Source organism: Hyalella azteca, unplaced genomic scaffold (genome assembly GCF_000764305.2).
Source record: "Hyalella azteca isolate HAZT.00-mixed unplaced genomic scaffold, Hazt_2.0.2 contig5228, whole genome shotgun sequence".
NCBI classification, from domain to species: domain Eukaryota; kingdom Metazoa; phylum Arthropoda; class Malacostraca; order Amphipoda; family Hyalellidae; genus Hyalella; species Hyalella azteca.
The window spans coordinates 15,944-39,340 of NW_025935423.1; the positions used below are offsets into that span (position 1 = coordinate 15,944).

At 37.3% G+C, this 23,397-nt stretch overlaps 1 protein-coding gene across 1 annotated transcript; it reads left to right on the plus strand.

Moving 5' to 3' along the window:
- Positions 1–2,283: 2,283 nt before the first annotated feature.
- On the plus strand, positions 2,284–21,641 carry LOC108671659 (RNA-binding protein Musashi homolog 2). The gene is made up of 7 exons (XM_047880339.1): positions 2,284–2,422; positions 8,439–8,624; positions 17,127–17,170; positions 17,593–17,814; positions 18,903–19,128; positions 19,594–19,824; positions 20,416–21,641. The coding sequence occupies exons 1-7, from the start codon at positions 2,347–2,349 to the stop codon at positions 20,634–20,636; spliced, it is 1,206 nt and encodes a 401-aa protein (XP_047736295.1). The 5' UTR covers positions 2,284–2,346; the 3' UTR covers positions 20,637–21,641.
- Positions 21,642–23,397: the final 1,756 nt, after the last annotated feature.

Consider the following 23,397-nt stretch of genomic DNA (forward strand, 5'->3'; position numbering starts at 1 on the left):
ACCAATTATTAATGAACAAATATTGATAAGTAAACATAATTTATTTTATTTCAGGCTCAGGACTGCTGGATTATCAACTGTTAACAAATATTAACTCTTAATAAAGAAATATGAATTATCAATTAACGAAGATAATTAATTGTACACCAGGCTCAGGACTGCTGGTGAAGGCGGACTCGGCGGCCCTGATGGCCACGCCCCCCGGCGGCCACAAGGTGGAGGACCACCAGTCCGCCGTGGCCATCCCCGGCCACCACCCCCCGCCCCCCCAGCAGCTGGTCAACGGATCCTCTGCTGTGTCCCAGGCAGGATCTTCTGGCCGGTCCTCCCCCGCTGGTCAGATCCTTAGCGCTCTTCTATGCATTTTCAGGGTCTATTTTAACACGTTTATCTTTATTATATATTATATTGTATAATATTTACTTAATATTATGTTATGTTACGCAAGCTGGTCAGATCCTTACAGCTTTTGCTTTCATTTTCAGGGTCTTGTGTATAATATACAATATTTATTTAATATTATGTTAAGGAAACGGGTAAGATTCCAATGGCTTTTGTATTCATTTGCAGGGTCTTATATTATTTATCTTGNGGACACCGGATTAAGAGGGGATGGGGGTGGGGGTGAGAAATGTAGAGTGTATTATACAGTGAACAGAGTGATCCTAAAGAGTTCATTAAAACAAAAGTGGAATAATCGTTGCACATAAGAATTTGAATGGTGTTTAAAAAGGAAATACGTTTCCGGTATTGAAAACCTATCCCTACCAATTAATTAATGGGCTTATTGTTTTACTATTTTTTAATAGATATATCATTCGCCTGATATTTAAACTAGAACATAACAGTTTTAACAACTATCTCCAGGTTTCGAACCCGCGGCTAGCTACTTCAAACTCGCTGTTCTAAGCCACTCGGCCCACTACCGATTTAGACAAGTATTTTCACAGCTAGCTGGGTCTCGAAGCCGCAACTCGCTGCTCCAAACCTATATCACTTAGTTATTCGGCCAACACGCTAAGGAATACATATTATGATCATCTCTGGGGAGAGTGGTTAACCTGATAGGTTTTAACCTGGTAATGCTTAACCTGACTCTCCGCTATAGTTGTTTATAGATGACTTGCTATCATTATTGGAACTATAAATCATCTAACTGATAATATTGCATTAAAGTTTGTTCCACTCGAGTTTAACATTCATGCATTCAAATTGTTCGTAAAATCCCAATATATCGAACTTCCTAAAAAATTCGGACAAATTTGTTTGCCTAGAGCCCTAGATAAAAATAATTTTTTGTTGAGGTTACTGGCACATTTTCAGCTTGAAAAAGAATCTACCCAGACACAGAAGCTCCAACAATTACACATTATTAAAGAATATCATTAAGTTCGATCATAATATTTTTAATAAGCTTTAGTTACATGTTTTACACTTATCAGACACTTACTTTGGAGGAAACTCAGCGTTGAAATCACCATTAGACGACATGATGTTACTGTCATAATCAATATAATCGAAATCAATATGTGGTAACTCGAAACTTTTTCGTGACGACCGTACACATGTCTTACTTAACACCTAATTTCTTTCTTGTTTGTGATGTGATTCTAAAAACAGTTCCATTTGGGTCTTAAATTCGTCTCATTAGTATGAATATAGTCATTTCAGTTTAATTATTTAAAATTTAAGCAAGTCTTCTCTCAACACCATGAGCTACATGTCAATGACACTCCAGAGGAAGTTTACTGAACTCGCGTCTCCCAACACCATCAACATCGTCACTACCACGAACAGCTGATTCTGGAGAGCCTGCATTTACTTCTAATACAATCAACTTTTCACTTTATCTGATGTCATTTCGTATAAAAATACAACATTTCGAGTAATTTTGTAATAAATGATGAAGTATAATATTTATCTTTGGTATACGTGTTGTTTTTGTGTATTTATTCAGCCGTGTACAAATAGTTCATCACGTGAACGCACCCTCGTGTTTTCCATGTGGCCGTTGCCGCGCGTTTAGAAATTTTCACAGCCTCAGTTATCTCTAGCTCTGGAAGTAATTCATCATTCATTAAATTCAGTTCCCGTATGTGCAACCTCTAATTATATGTATAATTTATGGTTGCATTTGATTGCTTTAGGACAAAACCGATAGCATTGCACATGCCGATTCAGAAGTTCTGTCTGGAAGAAATAGTCATGAACAATTTTTCGGTTAGGGGCGACGGAATCTCAGTCTGTGTTTTGGTTCTCGTTCATTTCTACTCTGATGGTGCTAAGAAGCGGACGTAGTGCGAAGTTCTCAGTGAAGTTTACATTCTTACAGTGTTAAATAATACGATGTATAGTCAAGGTTATAATCTGAATACAAGTTTAATGGCAAATAATCAAATGAATGTTGGTCCTGAGTTTTATGGTGAGTGTTAAACACTTCAAATCGTGCTGTAAATACCATTCCTTGACTAGTTGACTTGCTAGGTAGTTCGTGAGGCTGGTCACAAAGATGCATGGCGTGGTGCTTCGTCTGAAATTTTTTCTAATTGACGAGAAATGTTTCATAGCTAAACATTTGACTTTTTTGTCCATGAAAAACGACGAGTCTGGTTATTTTGGTTCGCCTAATTTATGTTTAATTTTACAACGTATTCTTGCGTTATCTGGAGATTAAATTTACGGTAGCTTCATATCCTAAGTTCTAAACATAACCTAGCGCTGACATGTGGACTACGCCATTGTTGAGTACTCTTCTCTCTAGTAATAGTCATAAAGTTAAGTACTATTTATCACTATTTTACGTACTAATCGTTAATTATGACCTTAGTAGGAAAGCGTTTTACGATCTCTGCCTCTCTGGACAGGCTGGACTCTCTATACTCTCTAGAAGTCATTAATAGGTAGTATTATTATGAAATATTGAGTGCTAGAAATCTCTTTAATTTACATCTAGTGTATTTTCCTATGAATCTTCAGATTATGAGAAATCAAAATTGGGATTTGAAGATTTTTGGTCTTGTAGTAGACAGGATAAGTAACAAGCAAATGAAAGCAATGACTGGCAAGTTATCTTGTGTTATCAGTTATCTCTCATCTTGACGTTGACTAACATCTTGAAGATGAGTAATTTATTATCAGTGAATCTCTATTAATAAGCATGCTAACTTATTATATATTGAAAATCTGAAGAACCAGACTCTGGAGACCTAGTAAAATTAGTTATTATGTTATCATACCTACCAAATTAATAATTGAAGCCATTACCCATTATGGCCTAGGGGTTAAATACTTCAACAATTGCTGCTCCATAAAAATATGATGAACCAATATCTTTTAGTCTATGCTTGAGCAGGAATTTATTCCAAGTTATTTAAGGTTTTACTGAACACTGATGTAAAATGCTTCAAAATTAATCCAATTAATTATTTAAAAGAAGGACCAATGTATTTTAGTGTTCCTAGCAAATAATGACATAGACTAATGCCTTAGTTGTCCTTCCATTATCTTATAGGTATAATTAAGCATATTTTCCTTTGCCTTCTTGTAGGTTCTTTGATAAATAAATAAAACTGCAGACAAGTCCTGGTTTTGGATCCCAAAATGCACATTTTTAAATTGATGGCCGAGCACTCCAGTTCTGTAATTTGAATATGGTTTTTAATGTTAGTTAATTAACTTTAGTTATTAATAACATTAACATTAGATAGCCTTATTATGGAACTTTCTGCTTCCTAATAAAAACTAGAGAAATGATAGTTCATGTATTCACAAAAAATATTTATAATTAAATATAGTTAATATTGATATATCAGCATAGTTACATATATGCAGATGTCCCTGTTTCAGGTCCACTGATCCAACCTGCTAAATGTTCATTTATTATTGATTTATTATTAAATTACAATAATTTCTATGAATAAAATATTACTATTCATGAATTACAGATTCAAATTTCCTTGCTGTGGGATAAAGTCATTAACTATTTGGATTTCAGGAATTATGAATAGTGATAACCTGTAAGTCCTACTTTGATCATTGATCTATTGATATATAAGGTAATAACTGTTAATATTGCCCCAAAATATTAATAATATTTAAATGAAAATATTTTTTAGTATTTATTCATATATGAACTGATTAAAGTAAATTAATAATTAATTAATTTAATAATTTATTAATTTAATTTAATTTTAATTTAATTTTAGTTAGTGCAATTAATTATTAATTAATTAATTAATTAATTTATTAGGTATCCTTAGTGTTGCTGCTGCAGTTAGTGCTGTTGCTGCTGCAGTTAGTGCTGTTGCTGCTGCAGTTAGGGCTGTTGCTGCTGCAGTAGGGCTGTTGCTGCTGCAGTTAGTGCTGTTGCTGCTGCAGTTAGTGCTGTTGCTGCTGCAGTTAGTGCTGTTGCTGCTGCAGTTAGTGCTGTTGCTGCTGCAGTTAGTGCTGTTGCTGCTGCAGTTAGTGCTGTTGCTGCTGCAGTTAGTGCTGTTGCTGCTGCAGTTAGTGCTGTTGCTGCTGCAGTTAGTGCTGTTGCTGCTGCAGTTAGTGCTGTTGCTGCTGCAGTTAGTGCTGTTGCTGCTGCAGTTAGTGCTGTTGCTGCTGCAGTTAGTGCTGTTGCTGCTGCAGTTAGTGCTGTTGCTGCTGCAGTTAGTGCTGTTGCTGCTGCAGTTAGTGCTGTTGCTGCTGCAGTTAGTGCTGTTGCTGCTGCAGTTAGTGCTGTTGCTGCTGCAGTTAGTGCTGTTGCTGCTGCAGTTAGTGCTGTTGCTGCTGCAGTTAGTGCTGTTGCTGCTGCAGTTAGTGCTGTTGCTGCTGCAGTTAGTGCTGTTGCTGCTGCAGTTAGTGCTGTTGCTGCTGCAGTTAGTGCTGTTGCTGCTGCAGTTAGTGCTGTTGCTGCTGCAGTTAGTGCTGTTGCTGCTGCAGTTAGTGCTGTTGCTGCTGCAGTTAGTGCTGTTGCTGCTGCAGTTAGTGCTGTTGCTGCTGCAGTTNTTTGATGAGTTCAAGTTCTGTTTGATGAGTTCAAGTTCTGTTTGATGAGTTCAAGTTCTATTTGATGAGTTCAAGTTCTGTTTGATGAGTTCAAGTTCTGTTTGATGAGTTCAAGTTCTATTTGATGAGTTCAAGTTCTGTTTGATGAGTTCAAGTTCTATTTGATGAGTTCAAGTTCTGTTTGATGAGTTCAAGTTCTATTTGATGAGTTTAAGTTCTATTTGACGAGTTCAAGTTCTATTTGATGAGCTCAAGTTCTATTTGATGAGCTCTAGTTCTATTTGATGAGTTCAAGTCCTGTTTGAAGAGTTCAAGTTCTAGTTGAATAGTTCAAGTTCTTGTTGAATAGTTCAAGTTCTATTTGATGAGTTCAAGTTCTGTTTGAAGAGAGGTTCGAGACACGAAGTTCTAGTTAACATTCGTTTCTGGATGATAATTTGTAGTTTACTTGTGGTTCTGAATACCTAGTTCTGATGAGTGGTTTAGGACATAGAGTTCTAGTTGAGGTGTGACTATCAATGCCAGAGTATAGTTGAAGAATGGTTCTCATAACATTCACCCTCTGTTGATTGATGAATTGATGAATGCATTCACCCTCTGTTGATTGATGAATTGATGAATGCATTCACCCTCTGTTGATTGATGAATTGATGAATGTATTCACTCACTTCGCCTTCTGTTGATTGATGAATTGATGAATGCATTCATTTTTTTGCCCTCTGTTTATTGATGAATGCATTCACTCACTTCACCCTCTGTATAAATCAATGAATCGATTCATCAATAATGAGTAACTTGACGCACTTCTGAGCAACAAAACTCATCATCTTACTCGCCTCCCCTTGCTGGTGAAGCCCCGCGGGGCTGCGTACGTAGGGCTTCCCCAACGAGGCTTAACTCCCCAGCCGCGGCCACCCTCGCTTTTACCCTCACTTTTGCCCTCACTTCTACCCTCATGTTTGTCCGGTGCGCACGCGTCCTAGCGTAGACGTGTAAAAAATATTCCTGATTTTGCAGTTTCCCTTCAGATATTATTAAATATTAATTATTTTTACCCTTGCGACCCTCACTTTTACCCTCGCGACACTCACTTCTACCCTCGTGTTCGTCCGGTGTGCACGCGTCCTAGCGTAGACGTGTAAAAAATATTCCTGATTTTGCAGTTTTCCTTCAGATATTATTAAATATTAATTATTTTTAAATTAGTAGAGTTCTCCTTATTAAAGACATCCGTATTGCGGTCAGATATTCTAATCGAACGCCTTCGCAGTGAAGATATTCGTGTTAAATTGATTCGTATTGTAACATTCTGTCTTGAAGTTATTGAAATTAGTATTTGCTAGGCGCGTATGTTCGTGTCGCGAAATTATTGCGATTTTTATTGCCAAAATACAGTTTTTTTTGTTAAAATCTTCCGGTTTTTATTTTTGTTAGAATCTTCCCGTTTTTATTTTTTGTTAAAATCTTCCCGTTTTTATTTTTTGTTAAAATCTTCCCGTTTTTATTTTTTGTTAAAATCTTCATTTGATGAGTTCAAGTTCTGTTTGATGAGTTCAAGTTCTATATGAGGAGGTCAAGTTCTGTTTGATGAGTTCAAGTTCTGTTTGATGAGTTCAAGTTCTATATGAGGAGGTCAAGTTCTATTTGATGAGTTCAAGTTCTAGTTGAATAGTTCAAGTTCTAGTTGAATAGTTCAAGTTCTAGTTGAATAGTTCAAGTTCTGTTTGATGAGTTCAAGTTTTATTTGAAGAGAGGTTCGAGACACTAAGTTCTAGTTAAAGTTGGTTTCTGGACGATAATTTGTAGTTAGTTTAGTTATGCTTCTGAATATCTAGTTCTGATGAGTGGTTTAGGACATAAAGTTCTAGTTGAGGTGTGACTATCCATACCAGATTATAGTTGAAGAATGGTTCTTAACACATTCACCCACTATTGAGTGATGAATTGATGAATGCATTCACCGCCATCGCTCTCTGTTGAGTGATGAATGCATTCACTCCCTTCACCCTTTGTTGAGTTACGAATTGATGAATGTATTCACTCACTTCGCCTTCTGTTGATTGATGAATTGATGAGTGCATTCATTTTTTTGCCCTCTGTTTATTGATGAATGCATTCACTCACTTCACCCTCTGTTGATTGATGAATTGATGACTGTTTATTGATGAATGCATTCACTCACTTCACCCTCTGTTGATTGATGAATTGATGAATGCATTCACTGACTTCACCCTCTGTTGATTGGTCGAACAAATCAATGAATCGATTCATCAATAATGAGTAACTTGACGCACTTCTTAGCAACAAAACTCATCATCTTACTCGCCTCCCCTCGCTGGTGAAGCCCCGCGGGGCTGCGTACGTAGGGCTTCCCCAGCGAGGCTTAACTCCCCAGCCACGGCTACCCTCGTTTTTACCCTCACTTTTGCCCTCGTGTTCGTCCGGTGCGCACGCGTGAGCGTAGACGTCCAAAAAATATTCCTGATTTTGCAGTTTTCCCTCAGATATTCGTATTAGTCAATAGTCATCCCTATTAAAGACATCCGTATTACAGATATTCTAATCAACTGCACTCGCATTTAAGATATTCGTTTTGAATTTATTCGTATCGAGATACCGTATTAAATATATTGTTATTAGTATTCACGTTGCTAGGCACGTATTTTATACACGTGTTCATGTCACGAAAGTATTGCCGGTTTTTATTGCCAAAATACTTTTTATGTTGAAATCTTCCCGGTTTACTATACGCAGTTGTATGTGTAATTGAGTCTACGCGCGTTACTGATGTTGAACGCTCGTCTATTGGTGCATATATTAACACATAATATATAAAGGGATATAATACTTATAGATATATATATATTAGCTGTATAGAGATTGAGATGTTCAACATCCACGCCATTGGTGAGTCGGGCTTGGATTGCTACTTCTGTGCGTTGAAATTCCCTGCATTCATTCATGCATGCATTCATGAATGAATGCATGCATGAAGTCAGTCGTGTAGGCAGGACAGTTGTAAGGCAAGCTTTAATGAACTGTAGCAATTAACTAATATCTATTATCTCGCTGACCTGTATAAATTGTTAATTAACTAAAAGTAACTGTCATAAGAATATAAATTGTTAATTACCGAATATACCGTATAATGTTAATTATCAGTTACCAATTATTAATATGGCAATACTGCTAATTACGACCATTATTCATTCTATGTCATGCTCAGGACTGCTGGATTATCAACTGTTCACTAACAAACATAAATTATCAATAAACAAATATAAATTATTAATTAAATAACAAATAATTAATGAACAAATATTGATAAGTAAACATAATTTATTTTATTTCAGGCTCAGGACTGCTGGATTATCAACTGTTAACAAATATTAACTCTTAATAAAGAAATATGAATTATCAATTAACGAAGATAATTAATTGTACACCAGGCTCAGGACTGCTGGTGAAGGCGGACTCGGCGGCCCTGATGGCCACGCCCCCCGGCGGCCACAAGGTGGAGGACCACCAGTCCGCCGTGGCCATCCCCGGCCACCACCCCCCGCCCCCCCAGCAGCTGGTCAACGGATCCTCTGCTGTGTCCCAGGCAGGATCTTCTGGCCGGTCCTCCCCCGCTGGTCAGATCCTTAGCGCTCTTCTATGCATTTTCAGGGTCTATTTTAACACGTTTATCTTTATTATATATTATATTGTATAATATTTACTTAATATTATGTTATGTTACGCAAGCTGGTCAGATCCTTACAGCTTTTGCTTTCATTTTCAGGGTCTTGTGTATAATATACAATATTTATTTAATATTATGTTAAGGAAGTTGGTAAGATTCCAATGGCTTTTGTATTCATTTGCAGGGTCTTATATTATTTATCTTGTATTATTTAAATAGGGTCTAATTCTTGAGGCTACGGTTCTCTGAACAGGTTTAGTACAGTCGCCATGGTAGGAGGTCTGCGAGTTAGTTTCAGCCTGAGGGTCTAGTATAATCATGAACCAGTAATACAGAACCAGTGCCTAATTCAATGCTAAGGTCTAATGCGTCAGACCCTTAGTTTTATATAGAGTCTGTCATTACCTTTGCATATTTCCATCACCACATTATAGACTATATTCGTACTATATCTTTCGTATCCTATTCTTATATATCTTTCACTACATTATAGATTATATTGGTAATCGATTATATATCCTTCACTACATGATAGCTTATATTACTGTAGTTGACTCTGATTCTATAATATACTATAATATATTATAATATACATATTATAAATGCCTAGCTTCACGATTGCCTATACTCCAGGTACACACATGCAGAATTACTTTTGTTTGAAATATGCATTTATAAATTTACATAATCACCTAACATCAAACATTACTGCGTTAATTCAATCGAACTCGCCTAATATACATCAGGGAATGGGTTTCAAGTTGTATATAGTCAAAAAAATGTAGTTAACATTGTTAGTTGAATCAGTCGTCAGTATATCACTAAATAAAGCAGTCTCCGCTTCCAACATCCAGTCCAGTTCCCGTTTTCTATGATACGTCATACGTGTCTATGCGTTGCAGATAAATGGATGGGCCATAATGTCCAAATAGTGACACATGGACAAAGTTTCGCTCATTTTTCTGAGTGTATTTCAATAGTTAGGCATTAAGCTCTTATTTGGGGATAATAATGTAATGTAAGTTAGTAGGTTTTTATGCTGTTTTAAAGTGTTCATTTTATACAATATTTATTAAAAACTAAAGTACATCACTTATTTTAAATAATATACGATAATCTCCATTATCAAGACTAGAGTATATCACTTATTTTAAGTAATATATGACAATCTAAATTATTAACACTTAAGTACATCACTTATTTTGAACCACTCATGATAACCTCTTATTAATCCTTTATAACCATGTGCCCACGGTACGACAGGTATCAGGTAACCCAGATACCAATTACCCGGTATCCCAGGTACTCAAGTGACTGAGGTGCTGCATGTAGCTGCGGTAACCCCCACACCTCCCCCCACCCCCCACGCGGAAATAAGACATCCCGGTACAGCCTTTCATATATATAAATATTTCTACGTAATATTCTTCTACTTAATAAACGCCTACTTCACATCTGGCTCATTAGAGTAGACTTCTTATCTTCATTATCTTTCTTCCTTGCTCTCCCTTCACTGAGAGAAATCAATGAGGTTTTGTCGAAATCTTGATGAAGTTTTTTCGCCCCTTATGCTCCGTCATCCTGATGACCCAACATAGGGGCGTTGATGCTTCACTATTTGGGACAACCCTTCACTGAGAGAAATCAATAAGGTTTTGTCCAAATCTTGATGAAGTTTTTTTGCCCTTTATGCTCCGTCATCCTGATGACCCAGCAAAAGGGCGTTGATGCGTCACTATTTGGGACAATAATATCCATTGATTATTCTGAGTGTTTTCCCCCTCTCGTAGCGTTGTTGTTGTCGTAGCCTTGCGCGACGTAGGTTACGTTTACGTCTACGTAAATTAAACTTCACTTAATAATTAAAATAATTTGTTAATTGGGCAAGCGAGTAATGGATTGTTTAAATTTCAGTAAGATCTCATTAGTTGTTTGATGGATTTTCTAATGAGTTGACGGCTTGATGAATGAATTTAGTGACGAATTAACGTAGAGATAAATTTAAGTAGTTAATGAGTTTGAGTATTAAAGGATCTATGGTAGTCTATGGGTATTGATATGCTGTCATTAATCAGTTATTAATTAACGATTAACTGGTATGACTCTCACTTCAGCTTATCTTTAATACTAATTTCTAATCAGTTATCTTATTAATCACGCGATATCTTGATTTATTTATACCGTAATTAATTACCAATTGATTATCTTCAGCCGTTTAGTTCTGTCCACTTATGGCTGTCCGTTTGGTTTATATTTAAATTATTTAACGCCGTAAATCAGTCGATAGTTGCCACCAATTGGAAATAATAATAATTCATCTTTAATTTAAATAAATTTTTCGATAGGTTATCTTATTTCCGGATCAGAAAACATTTTTATTGAAACTTATAGCTAATTCATAATTATATTTTTGAGGATATCAGTTGTACAAGAATATATCTATGGAACATTTATTGCTTATGAACATGCAAAGAATTGCTATGGAACATGGTAATGAATAGTGTGACATGTAAATTATGTTGAATCATTCATCAATTTCTCATTCGTTGGTGTATCCATTCATAATGCTAGTTAATCAATTCCAGTATAAAGTCATTATTGATGTATTATTTATTCAAGTGAATGAAGTCCAGGATCTTTCTAATTTGTTGTTACTCGGTAATTACGTGTACATTAGTAACGAAAATTACTGGAGTTAACTAGCGCGAGGCGTGGCCAAGCATTTGATGTTAGTTTATACTAAGATGGTACCAGCTAGGTGGTAATAGCTACCTTACTAACCTAACCTAGGTAACTAGGTTGGGTGGTGATGTTACTGCTCTAGTTATTGTAGCACGGGCGATCTACGGTCCCGAATATGTGCGAGTTTGTGAACTTGTATAATGTTGTTAGTTGTTCAATTTACACGAGACATACGATACCATCCATACCGTTGTGGAAATGTTACACACCACATTGCATCATCTGTTTGATGCCGACTGAGTTATCGTTATTTTGTACTCGCTCCACAAAATTGTCTATGAAAGCTCGTAGTAAAGCGTAGTAAATCTCAACTCATTCATAACGTTGTACCCGCTCTATGAAATCTCGCAGTAAAGCGTAGTAAATCTCGACTCATTCACCAGCGTGCTTATGGCACCCACTGGTATACAGGATACGAGTGTCAGCTGCTATTTTTAAAAATTAGTTACAATGCACAAATTGGTCACCTTCTGACTGAATTAAAAGGCCAATTGTGATTCGGATTGGTCATAATTAACTTGAGAAAAATTATGATGCGTCCCGCATTCCGGATTTTACTTTTATTTTTTCCTTTTCATTTTTATTCCTCTATTCGTAATTGAAAGTTTGGCTAATTTGAAAGCTAATTTGAAAGTTTGCGACTGAACTATTAACATCTCGATTTGAGTTGACGTGATCAGTTTCGTTATCTTTTTCATTCATTCATTTTCATTATCATACCAAAATGAACGAGCATCCTTTTAGCTGTCCTGCTTTCAACCGCTGATTGATTTGATTCATTGAATTGTTTTACACAAAGTACATACATTTTGGTTTGAGATACCGTTTAAAGTCTCATCGTTCATACACCAGAAAAGATAGAAATTTTGTTATTGTTGTTGCTGCTTATATAGGTGGCCCGAGGTCATAGGGTACGCGCTTATTTGGACCCTTCAGTACTTATCTTTTTGGTCGCTATTAAATACTTGCTTTCGTGAATACCTAGCCTTGTCATATCTATATTTACCTTCGCTCTTTTTGAAGTATTATATGTACCAGTATCAAGTGTAAAGTATTAAAGTGTTTATTCAAGTATCAATTGACATTTCTGTAATTGCTTCCGCTCTATTTGAAGTATTTATATATGTACTACTATCAAGTGTAGAGTATTAAAGTGTTCATTTAAATACAAATTGATAATTTTCTGTATTTTACTCTCGGTATTAATACAGTATTCATATTTCTGTATAAAGCGTAGTCAGAAGTGGCTTCTGTAGGTATTTTAAATTCATAAGTTTGTGTGTTAAAAAGTATCTGGAGAGTATTCTTGTTTCTGTATCGAGTAAATACTTTGTATCAACAGTAGATACTTTGTATCAGCAGTAGATACTTTGTATCAACAGTAGATACTTTGTATCAAGAGTAGATACTTTGTATCAGCAGTAGATACTTGTATCAACAGTAGATACTTGTATCAACAGTAGATACTTTGTATCAACAGTAGATATTTTGTATCAACAGTAGATACTTTGTATCAACAGTAGATACTTTGTATNGTTGAATTCGTGGCGTGTGTGAATGTGTTGAATTCATGGCGTGTGTGAATGTGTTGAATTCGTGGCGTGTGTGAATGTGTTGATTTCCTGAGCGTAAATCATGTAATATTTGTAGTGTAGTTTGTTCGTGCGTATATGAGTATAATCCCTGCGTATAAAATTGTGCCCGCAGCTATATATAGTATGGCGGTATTGCCATCTGTTGTCGTATTTTATATTCTTGTATATTGTATTGTTGTATATTGCATTGTTGTATTAACTATACCCTTGTCTTGTTAAAGGCTTCATACAAGGAACAGCTTGTATAACTATCATCTGTAACAACTATCAGTCGGTATCATTCAGCCTTGTATCGAACACTTCATTGTTTCTTGGTTCAATACTTCAGTGTATTGATACTTCAATGATTAAAACTTCAGTGTATTGATACTTCAATGATTAATACTTCAGTGTATTGATACTTTAATGATTAATTGTTGAGAATTGTTTTGATGTTTAGTTTGATGACGATTAGTTTGGTATGAAGTTATCAGAATGAAACGCTACGAAATTCTTCTATATATTTTAGCTAACTCTACGGATATTCTATATAATATTTCAGTGTCTCGGTATTATGTGTGTTTAATTAATGATATTTGTTACATGTTCTTCTGTGCCCCCTTTAATTTGTTTCCAATAGTGTATTGCTTATGCTATGTGCTCGTTTGGCCCTTATTAAACGAGCACATTTGGCTCGTTTGGCTCTTATGCTATGTGCTCGTTTAAATTGTGTGTCTAGTGCATATATATACACTATGTATATACACTATACATACACTATAGTGTATGTATATTCACTATACGATGTATCTAATGGAAGTGTCTAGGGCTCGATGTGTTTTTTTTTCGGTTTCCACTCAGAAAAATTATTGGGTCAAATTGTCCAAATGGTGGCACACTTTCTAACGTGCATAAGGCAGACGTAGCACTGATACGGCCTTTACCGGGGCCTAACTGGGTCAGAATGACTCACGCAAGTGCATCACTATTCGCATAAAGTCTCACTAATTTTTCTTAGTGTCAGCTCTGTCCTAACGTGTCTCAATTAAGTATTACTTAGCATGCATTACTTGACGATTGTTTAAAGTATTATAGGAAGTATATGAAGTATATCTGTAACATCTCAGGATTATATTCTGTTCTATACAATGCGTATTCTGTAATTTAATGTGATGGCCTCCAGTTTGTAATGGTAAATTGGTTCTAAACGATGTTTCTTATCCAGCATAACTAAGAGTTAATTTGTTGAACTATACATATCTTTTTCTTCTTTAAAGTGTGATGAGATCTGTTGTTCTGGTCTGAACTTGATTTAAAGTGTAATGAATTCAGTTAATCTAATTTGAACTTCATTTAAAATAAGAGTAGAATATTTCATGTTTTACTTACAATTTGCGTGTGCATACAATGACATTGTATACATTTGTGTATTATACATTATTAGCTTCCAAACAGAGTTATTACTGTGTTGAACGTTTGAGGTTTGAATTGCTCATGTGTAGTTGTATCTCTCTGTTTTGAATTGTCTGTGTCTTACTGATTGATTTGCCTTGTGTGTTTTAATTATATTAGATTACTGTAGAATATATCTATATTTTGACATACCCTAACTAGGATATTCATACCAGCTATTTTTCTGAGAGACGACCGTGAACCCGGAAAAAAACAGTTTTTTTTAAGTTTGTTGTTTACTTTGTTTCTGTTGAAACATCAAAATTTCTTGTAGAATTTCATCTTTCGTCCCAAAAATGTCTTCTGGTCTTTGCCGATTGTGTTGATAACTAACTGTTGGTTTATTATGTGTAAACAAATGATATGTTGTTGATAATGTATTGATAATTATGATGTAGATAAATAGTTTGTTGATGAATAATGTTTTGGTAAACAATGTGTTGATGTAAAAAAGTGTAGATAAATAATGTTTTGATTATAAATTTTGTGATGAAAAACTAGTTGATAAATCTCGATGGGTGTAAAATGGAACCTGACTTTTCTGTAGAACTAGGAAGAGTGTTGATATAAAAAATTTCAGTATTGTTGAATACATGTCTAGTATTGTTGAGAACATGAAGCTGTACTAGTGCTCATTTACGTTGTATCGTACTCAATTGTTACCTACTATACTCTACCGCATGTATTGTGAACGTTTGTACATTTATAATAAATAGTAAGAAAAGATATTGAAACTAATTTTCTACAAGCGTTCATTTCTATTAAAAATAATATTGATATATATATTAATGTATATTAAATGAAACTGAATACGTGTATGTTTATTATTGTTGATATGAATATTGATATATATGTTCATGTATATTAAATGAAACTGTATACGTGTATGTTTATTATTGTTGATATGAATATTGATATATATGTACATGTATATTAAATGAATTTGTATACATGTATGTTTATTATTATTGATATGAATATTCATGTATATATCCATGTATATTTTTTACAGCGTGCAGTGAAGACACGTTATAAAATTCATAATACACGGTGCATATTAAACATCTAAATGCATTCATACTTCATGTATATCTTCTAAATGCATTCATACTTCATGTATATCATCTGAATGCATTCATTCATACATGTATATCATCTGAATGCATTCATAATTGTGTGAATGCATTCATTCATGCATGTATATCATCTAAATGCATGCATTCATCACGGTAGAATCATCGCTGTTATCTACGACTGCAATGATGATATTGACAACGTGCATGATGATCACATGTTCGTGAGACTATGTCGGCAGCCATGTTGAAACATGTTGAATGATATGCTATTTATTTCACTATACCGATGTTACTAGGAGCATTGTTACATAGTTAGGCTGATAACAAGGTGCATAGATTACCATTCTTCATCAATTATTTAAGCTACTATACTTGAGAGATTTTTGAATCAACTTCAAGAACATGAATGATGCTGCCTCAACATAAAGAACATGAATGATGCTACATCAACATGAACATGAATGATGCTGCCTCAACATACATCAACGTTGCTTCAACTGCCACATCAATGATCCAGAACATATCAACATATTTTGCTACGCTGCACAAAAATTCTGCTCGATATGAATGCCTCGAGTGAAGAATTTATTTATACAAGATGAATTTATTTTATACAAGCTTGATTGAAGACCATTTTATTGATAGTTTTAGAATTTAATTTCAGTTTTAAATTAATAATAAATATGGATATGTTCTAAAAGTTATTATTGTAAGAATTTTCTTCAGAATCCGGATTCTTGATTTGAAAATGCCAACAAAAAATAATGTCCGAATTATTTAAAAACTAGAATGGAAATTATCAATAAAACTCGTTCTTTGGTCTTCAATCAAACTTGTGTAAGAGATAAAAAATTTGCACAGGCTTTCGTAATCGAAGTTTATGAATTCTGAAATATTTTTGTTAAAGGATCGGTCGTTCAATTCATTTATTTATTATTATGATTATCATTATTATAATGATTATCTTTATTATTTCATTTTGCTTCAGAAGGATTCGCACCCAGATGGAAAGTTGTCATTGCTGCTAACCTGATTCTTAACGTTGAACTTTGAAAATAAAATATTTGCATTAAAGTAAAAGAATCGTTATAAGTGGAAGTTTCTAATTTAGGATTATAGGAAGAGCTGTTTGAAAAGTAATCAAAGTAACTGCAATAAATTTTTGTAAATTAATCTTAATCATCAATGGCGAAATAGTTAGCTGCTTTAGAGCCGGCTGAAATGGCCAGATTTTATATTTGATATGGTAACATATGGTCTAATGATGGCTCTGTAATTAGTTGAATTAATTTCGAAGCCCATAAAGATAGGATAATTTAATAATAATACTTAACTTGAATTAGTCAAAAATATAGTGAACATTTTTTATTAAACTTATAAAAAAAACTGTCGCGCCATTCGATGAAGCGATGACGACATCAACATGCGACTGGGGATGCAACATAGACCTCTTACTCTATTTAGCCTGAAAAACCCTCATTCTTCCCTCTTTTATTACATACTCCTTATACATTCAACATTACTCGTTCACTCAGCTTTATTCACCACATTACGGCTCCTTTCTCGTAATTTCTTACCGTTTCTCCTGCTATTCATTCACCCTTCCAGAGCGGTCTTCCCCCCCAACACTTTACCTCCCATTTCCTCCACCAGTGGGTGTGGGTGATACCATTTACCCGTCGATTGTTACATTCAACTAAACGTTTATTGTTAACCCCCTTATTGACCCTTTTTCCAAGGAAAGGTGCAGCGAGCTTCATTTCATCGCGTCTGTTACTGTCGTATTCAAATAACCTCTTTCCTCCTTCTGAACCCCTATGAAAAGCAGGGGTTTTCTGGTTCATTACGTATATTCTTCGTGCCAAATAACCTTTGAATAACCTCCCCCTTGTGAACCCCTGTACAGAAGCAGGGGGTTCGGGTTCATCACGTATGATTTTCATACCAAATAATTCTCCCCCTTGTTCCCCTGTAGAGGAGCTGGGGACCTCCCCCCTTCTGAACCCCTATAAAAAGGGGTTCATCACGTATATTTTTCATGCCAAATAACCTTCCCTCTTGTGAACCCCCGTAGAGGAGCAGGGGGTTCGGGTTCATCACGTTCGGAGACCCTAGCTCGGTGGAGAAGGTGATCGCGGTGCCGAACCACTGCCTGGACGGCAAGAAGATCGACCCTAAACACGCGACGCCCAAGAACCGCGGCCGCAGCAACAGAACCAAGAAGATATTCGTGGGGGGCGTGAGCCAGGAGACCAGCGCTGAGGAGGTCAAGCAGTTCTTCTCCCAGTACGGCAAGGTGGGTCATTAATGGTAATTGGGGTAACTGTAGTTACAGTTGGTAATTACCGTAAGATATTCGTGGGGCGTGAGCCAGGAGACCAGCGCTGAGGAGGTCAAGCAGTTCTTCTCTCAGTACGGCAAGGTGGGTAATGGTAATTGGGGTAACGGTAATTGTGGTGATGGTGACTACGGTAATGGTGATTATGGTAATGGTGATTACGGTACTGGTGATTACGGTACTGGTGATTACGGTAATGGTAATTACGGTAATGGTAATTACGGTGATGGCAATAGCGGTAATCGTAATTACGGTGATGGCAATAGCGGTAATGGTAATTACGGTGATGGCAATAGCAGTAATGGTAATATAGTGATAATCAAGGTAATGTTCTCCTTGTTGGGCAAGATTAATCTTCATGCAGGTAATGGCAGTAATATCACTCCTTAGGTTGAAGAAGCCTTTTATGTTAATAGACATGAGCTGGGCATTAATCTTAATGAAATTAATGGAAGTAATGGAATTAATATCGCCCCCTTAGGTGGAAGAAGCCGTCATGTTAATCGTCATGAGCTGGGCTCTAGGCTTAATGAAGGTAATGGAAGTAAAGAAGGTAATGGAGATAACATCACCCCTACAGGTGGAAGAGGCCGTTATGTTAATGGACATGAACTGGTCATTAATCTTAATGAAAGTAATGAAGGTAATGTAAGTTATGAAGGTAATGGCCCCCGCAGGTGGAAGAGGCCGTTATGTTAATGGACATGAGCTGGGCATTAATCTTAATGAAAGTAATGAAGGTAATGGGAGTGAAGAAGGTAATGTAGATAACATCACCCCTACAGGTGGAAGAGGCCGTTATGTTAATGGACATGAACTGGTCATTAATCTTAATGAGAGTAATGTAAGTTATGAAGGTAATGGCAGTAACATCACCCCTACAGGTGGAAGAGGCCGTTATGTTAATGGACATGAACTGGTCATTAATCTTAATGAAAGTAATGCAGGTAATGAAAGTAACATGACCCCCAGGTGGAAGAGGCCCTGATGTTAATGTACATGAGCTGGGCATAAGGAAGGTAATGACAGTAATATCACCCCCGCAGGTGGAAGAGGCCGTGATGCTGATGGACAACCAGACGAAGCGTCACCGCGGGTTCGGGTTCGTGACGTTCGAGTGCGAGGACGTGGTGGAGCGCGTGTGTGATCTGCACTTCCATAACATCAAGAACAAGAAGGTCGAGTGTAAGAAGGCTCAGCCTAAAGAGGCTGTACAGGCTGCTAGCCTTCTTACCAAGAGGCTTATGCTGCCTCAGCCTACACTTGCTGTTGGTGAGTAGTGGTGTGGTGGCCTAAAGAGGCTGTACAGGCTGCTAGCCTTCTTACCAAGAGGCTTATGCTGCCTCAGCCTACACTTGCTGTTGGTGAGTGGTGGTGGTGGTGGTGGTGGTAGTGTATGTGATGATGGTGGTGGTGTTAGTGTGGGTGGTGGTGATGGTAGTGGTTGTGTGGCTCATGATGGTGGTGGTGGTGTGTGCGTGCTGCTCACCACACACTCTTCAGAGCCCTCGTGCTCCCCAATCTCGAGTAAGAAGGCGGCGCATCAGCGTGACCGGGGACTAGGAAGTCCCGAACTCATCATAAGGTCATAAGGTGGTGGTTGAAGTGTAGGTGGTGATGGTGGTGTGTGTGGTGGTGAAAGATGGTGAGAGCGTTTGGCTGTGGACATAATCAATGTGCACGACATAGACATTATGCCGCGCTATGAACATAACTAATGCTGCTGTGGCTGTGCAGGCATGGGTAGCATGGGTGCCACAGCAATGCTGAGTGCTCAGCAAGCAGCAGTGCTCGCCTCAGCACAAGCAGCAGCCCTCAGCAGCTACGGCAAACTGCTGGGGGGTTCATACCCTCCCCTCTCTGCATACCGCTACGCCCCCTACCCTCTGCCCCCCTCAGCAGCAGCAGCAGCTGCTGCAGCTGCTCAGCAGCAGCACACACAGCAGCAGCTGCAGCACCAGTCAACAGGTGCGTAGATTTGTTTCCTTGTGATCGCGTGTAGCTTTTCTAGATGCATTACTTTCTAGAAATTCCGGGATTATTTTAAGTCTTTTTAGCGCATTTTCTCATTTATGGAAAAATACCCTATTGTGCTCGCCATGTCCGTCCGTCTGTCTGTCCGTCCGTCTGTCTGTCTGTCCGTCTGTCTGTCTGTCTGTCTGTCAGTTCACGTTTTCGTCGACGAGAAAATGCGCTCTCTGTCACTCACTGCAGTGAGTACTGAGTTATATTTGTTATTGTATTTCTTTATCATCTCCTGCATTTATATTCCAAAATTATTATTTCTTCTAAGTTTAGAAAATCTAAAAAAAATCAACATTATTAACCGTATTTAAATATTTTCACAGAATGAATATTGCATAGTTTCTTTTACTGTTCTGCTTGTGATACAATCTAATTTTTATCGTTGTTTTCGTGATTGACATTTTTTCATCATTGTTGTAGGTTTTATTATAAATAATTATGTACATTTATTAATAATAATAATATATTGTCATCTTTATTGGCGAATAGATATTTTCCCACGCCCACATATCTAACTGTCCCCCGTCTGTGCAGCAGCCGCGGGGCCCAGCAGCGCGACACATGCCATGGTGGGGCAGCTCCCCCACCCCTCCCAGCCCTCCGTCTTCTCATCCCCCAGCCTGGCCCCCTACGGTGCCGCTCCCCCAGGGGCCCTCGCCCCCCCTTACCAAGGCTACTCGCTCGCCAACGTCGACATGAGTTCCTTCCAGGGCATCGACTGGACCAACGTCTACAACGTCGGCATGTACGCCTAACGCGGCCAACCTCTACAACGTCGGCGTCTAACGCGTACAGCGTGCATCTCTTGATGTTCTGTTTCACCGGACGAACTGCGGCGCAAATCTGCGTCGTCTTCTGCATTTAATTTAACTTCTCTTATTTTCAACAAGGCTCCTTTACCCTCAGCAGTGCGCCCTTACCTCAGCAAGCCTCTTTTGCCCGCAGCAAGGCTCCTTTGCCCTCAGCGATGCGCCCTTACCTCAGCAAGACGCCTTTGCCCTCAGCTTAAGCCTATTACCCTCGTACGAGCACTCCTTCCCTCAGCCACCAACTTGTCATGTTCCCCAACTGAATATTTATGTTAACATAATGCCGACACATTTCTTCGATGTTGCGTTATGTTGAGGCATGTTAACTGATGTTTGTAACATTATTAGACGCGCTTTGTAAACTTACGATGGTCATAAGTGCGGCAACATACCTAAATGGAATCAGAATCACTTACGTGTTCTAGATAGACGAATATCTGTATTCTTATTCAGAATTACACTTCTATGTAACTACTAGGTGTATTTTTCTAGGCTTTACTAGGCACTCTGGATGCAAGATCTTACCCTGGCATCTAGGCATACTAAATGATAAATGTTTCAACGCTTGCGGAAATAGTTTCAATTATTGAAAATTGTCGAAAATTTTGTAGCTTTAGAGAAATACCGCTTCGTTCTTGGAATTCATTTAAAATGCTTGAATTTTATTCTGTAAAAAGGAAATATTTTGAAAATTTGTAGAATAGGAAATTTCGTACGTCCTCCTGTGGTATTTTTTGGTAATATTTTTTTTTGCACTATCACGCATTTTGCCTTCTATTACAGTGCTGGAGACCTCTCTATTTGAGCTAGTAACCTCTCTATTAGTGCTAGAGACCTCTCTATTAGAGCTAGTAACCTCTCTATTAGTGCTAGTGATCTATCTATGCAAATCACCCTAGATTTTCATGTCCAGATCTCGTGTTAGTTGCAAATGTCTGTTATTTTTTTTTTGCATAATTTTTAATATAAAATAATGAACGACCACACAAACCTATTGCTGTTCCTTGAATTAAATTCTCTTGACCAATTTTTGCTGTGAAATTTATTTCACAGCAAATTTATTTCTATCAGCTTTATTTTTGCACGTGTTCCTGAATAAGAATTTTGCAAATGAATAATAATAATCTTCTCACTGAGGCAATTTAATGAAGTTGAATTTATTAAATAAGCGTGTGAATTATGTTCAAATTCTGTCACATTCTGACTAAGAACAATTATTTCTTCAAGTCACAATTAATGTCGCAAGTCAGTCACTAATTGATCTGGTCACATTGTTCATAATTAGCTATTCTTAAGCACCTAATTATTTAATTAAGGCTAATTAACTATCTACGCAAACTATTGATGATTGCCTTGGAAAATATGAATGAAATTCGGGAACAATATCACACAATATTTTGTCTCCTTAGTCATTTTGAAGTCATAGTCATTTTGAACAATATGTCAGTCATTTTGAACAATATTCAGGACGATAGTTAATGATATGCACGGTAACTTGATCACATATATACTTACAATACTAATACCATGTCATAGTTACTGGTAACTCATTGCATTTATACTAGTGACGGTAACTATTGTATTGCTACTACTGAAGAACTACCACAATTGTAAGTACAGGCTTACACTTAACCACTACCATTAGTTACCTCGTCTGGTGGTCATTACTGGGGGTTACCTGTCTGCGTTACCAACCAGTTATTACTTGGTATTACTGCCATCCGACGTTGTAGGTAACTGCTTATGAACACCGGCGTGAATACCAGTAAATGTCTGGTATTATGTAATACCAGTAAATACAAGTGTGTAATACCAGTATATACTAGTGTGTAATACCAGTAATACCGGTGTGTAACACATGAACCGTATTCATCACATTAATAATGTTCATTTAAATGATCATTGATGGTGAACGTTTGGATGATGATGATGATAATGATAAATGACAGCACGGCAGCTACAGCTACCAGGCAGCTTTATATTTATCGCGTTATTATTTAGCTTTAATAATAATAATAATAATCATTATAATTAGTGACGTCACACAGCGACGCTTCTGAACTCAAGATCTCTGCTGTACTTAATGTCTGATTAAACTGATGCTTAAAGTAATGAACAACTTAATGCGTTTTAAACTATGAAGTGATTAATGAGTTACTCTGTGAAGTGATTAATGGAACTTAATGGCTTCATACGAGCCGTGCAGGGGTTTGTCGTGGGTTCATACGAGCCGTGCAGGGGTTTGTTGTGGGTTCATACGAGCCATGCGGGGGTTTGATGTGGGTTCATACGAGCCGTGCAGGGGTTTGTCGTGGGTTCATACGAGCCATGTGGGGGTTTGATGTGGGTTCATACGAGCCATGCAGGGGTTTGTTGTGGGTTCATACGAGCCATGAGTTTCGTGGGTTCATACGAGCCATGCGGGGGTTTGTCGTGGGTTGATACGAGCCATGCAGGGGTTTGTCGTGGGTTCAAACGAGCCATGCGGGGGTTTGTCGTGGGTTTATACGAGCCATGCGGGGGTTTGTCGTGGGTTCATACGAGCCATGTGTGAAGTGACATCGTACCTTGTCTACAAAAGTTGATCAACCATAATCCATCACCCCACGTCTACCTAACAGTCGTAATTCAATACAACTACTTATACTACCATGCGGTCTACCTACCACAAATCCCCCAACTATCACCACCCCCCCCCCATGAGGTC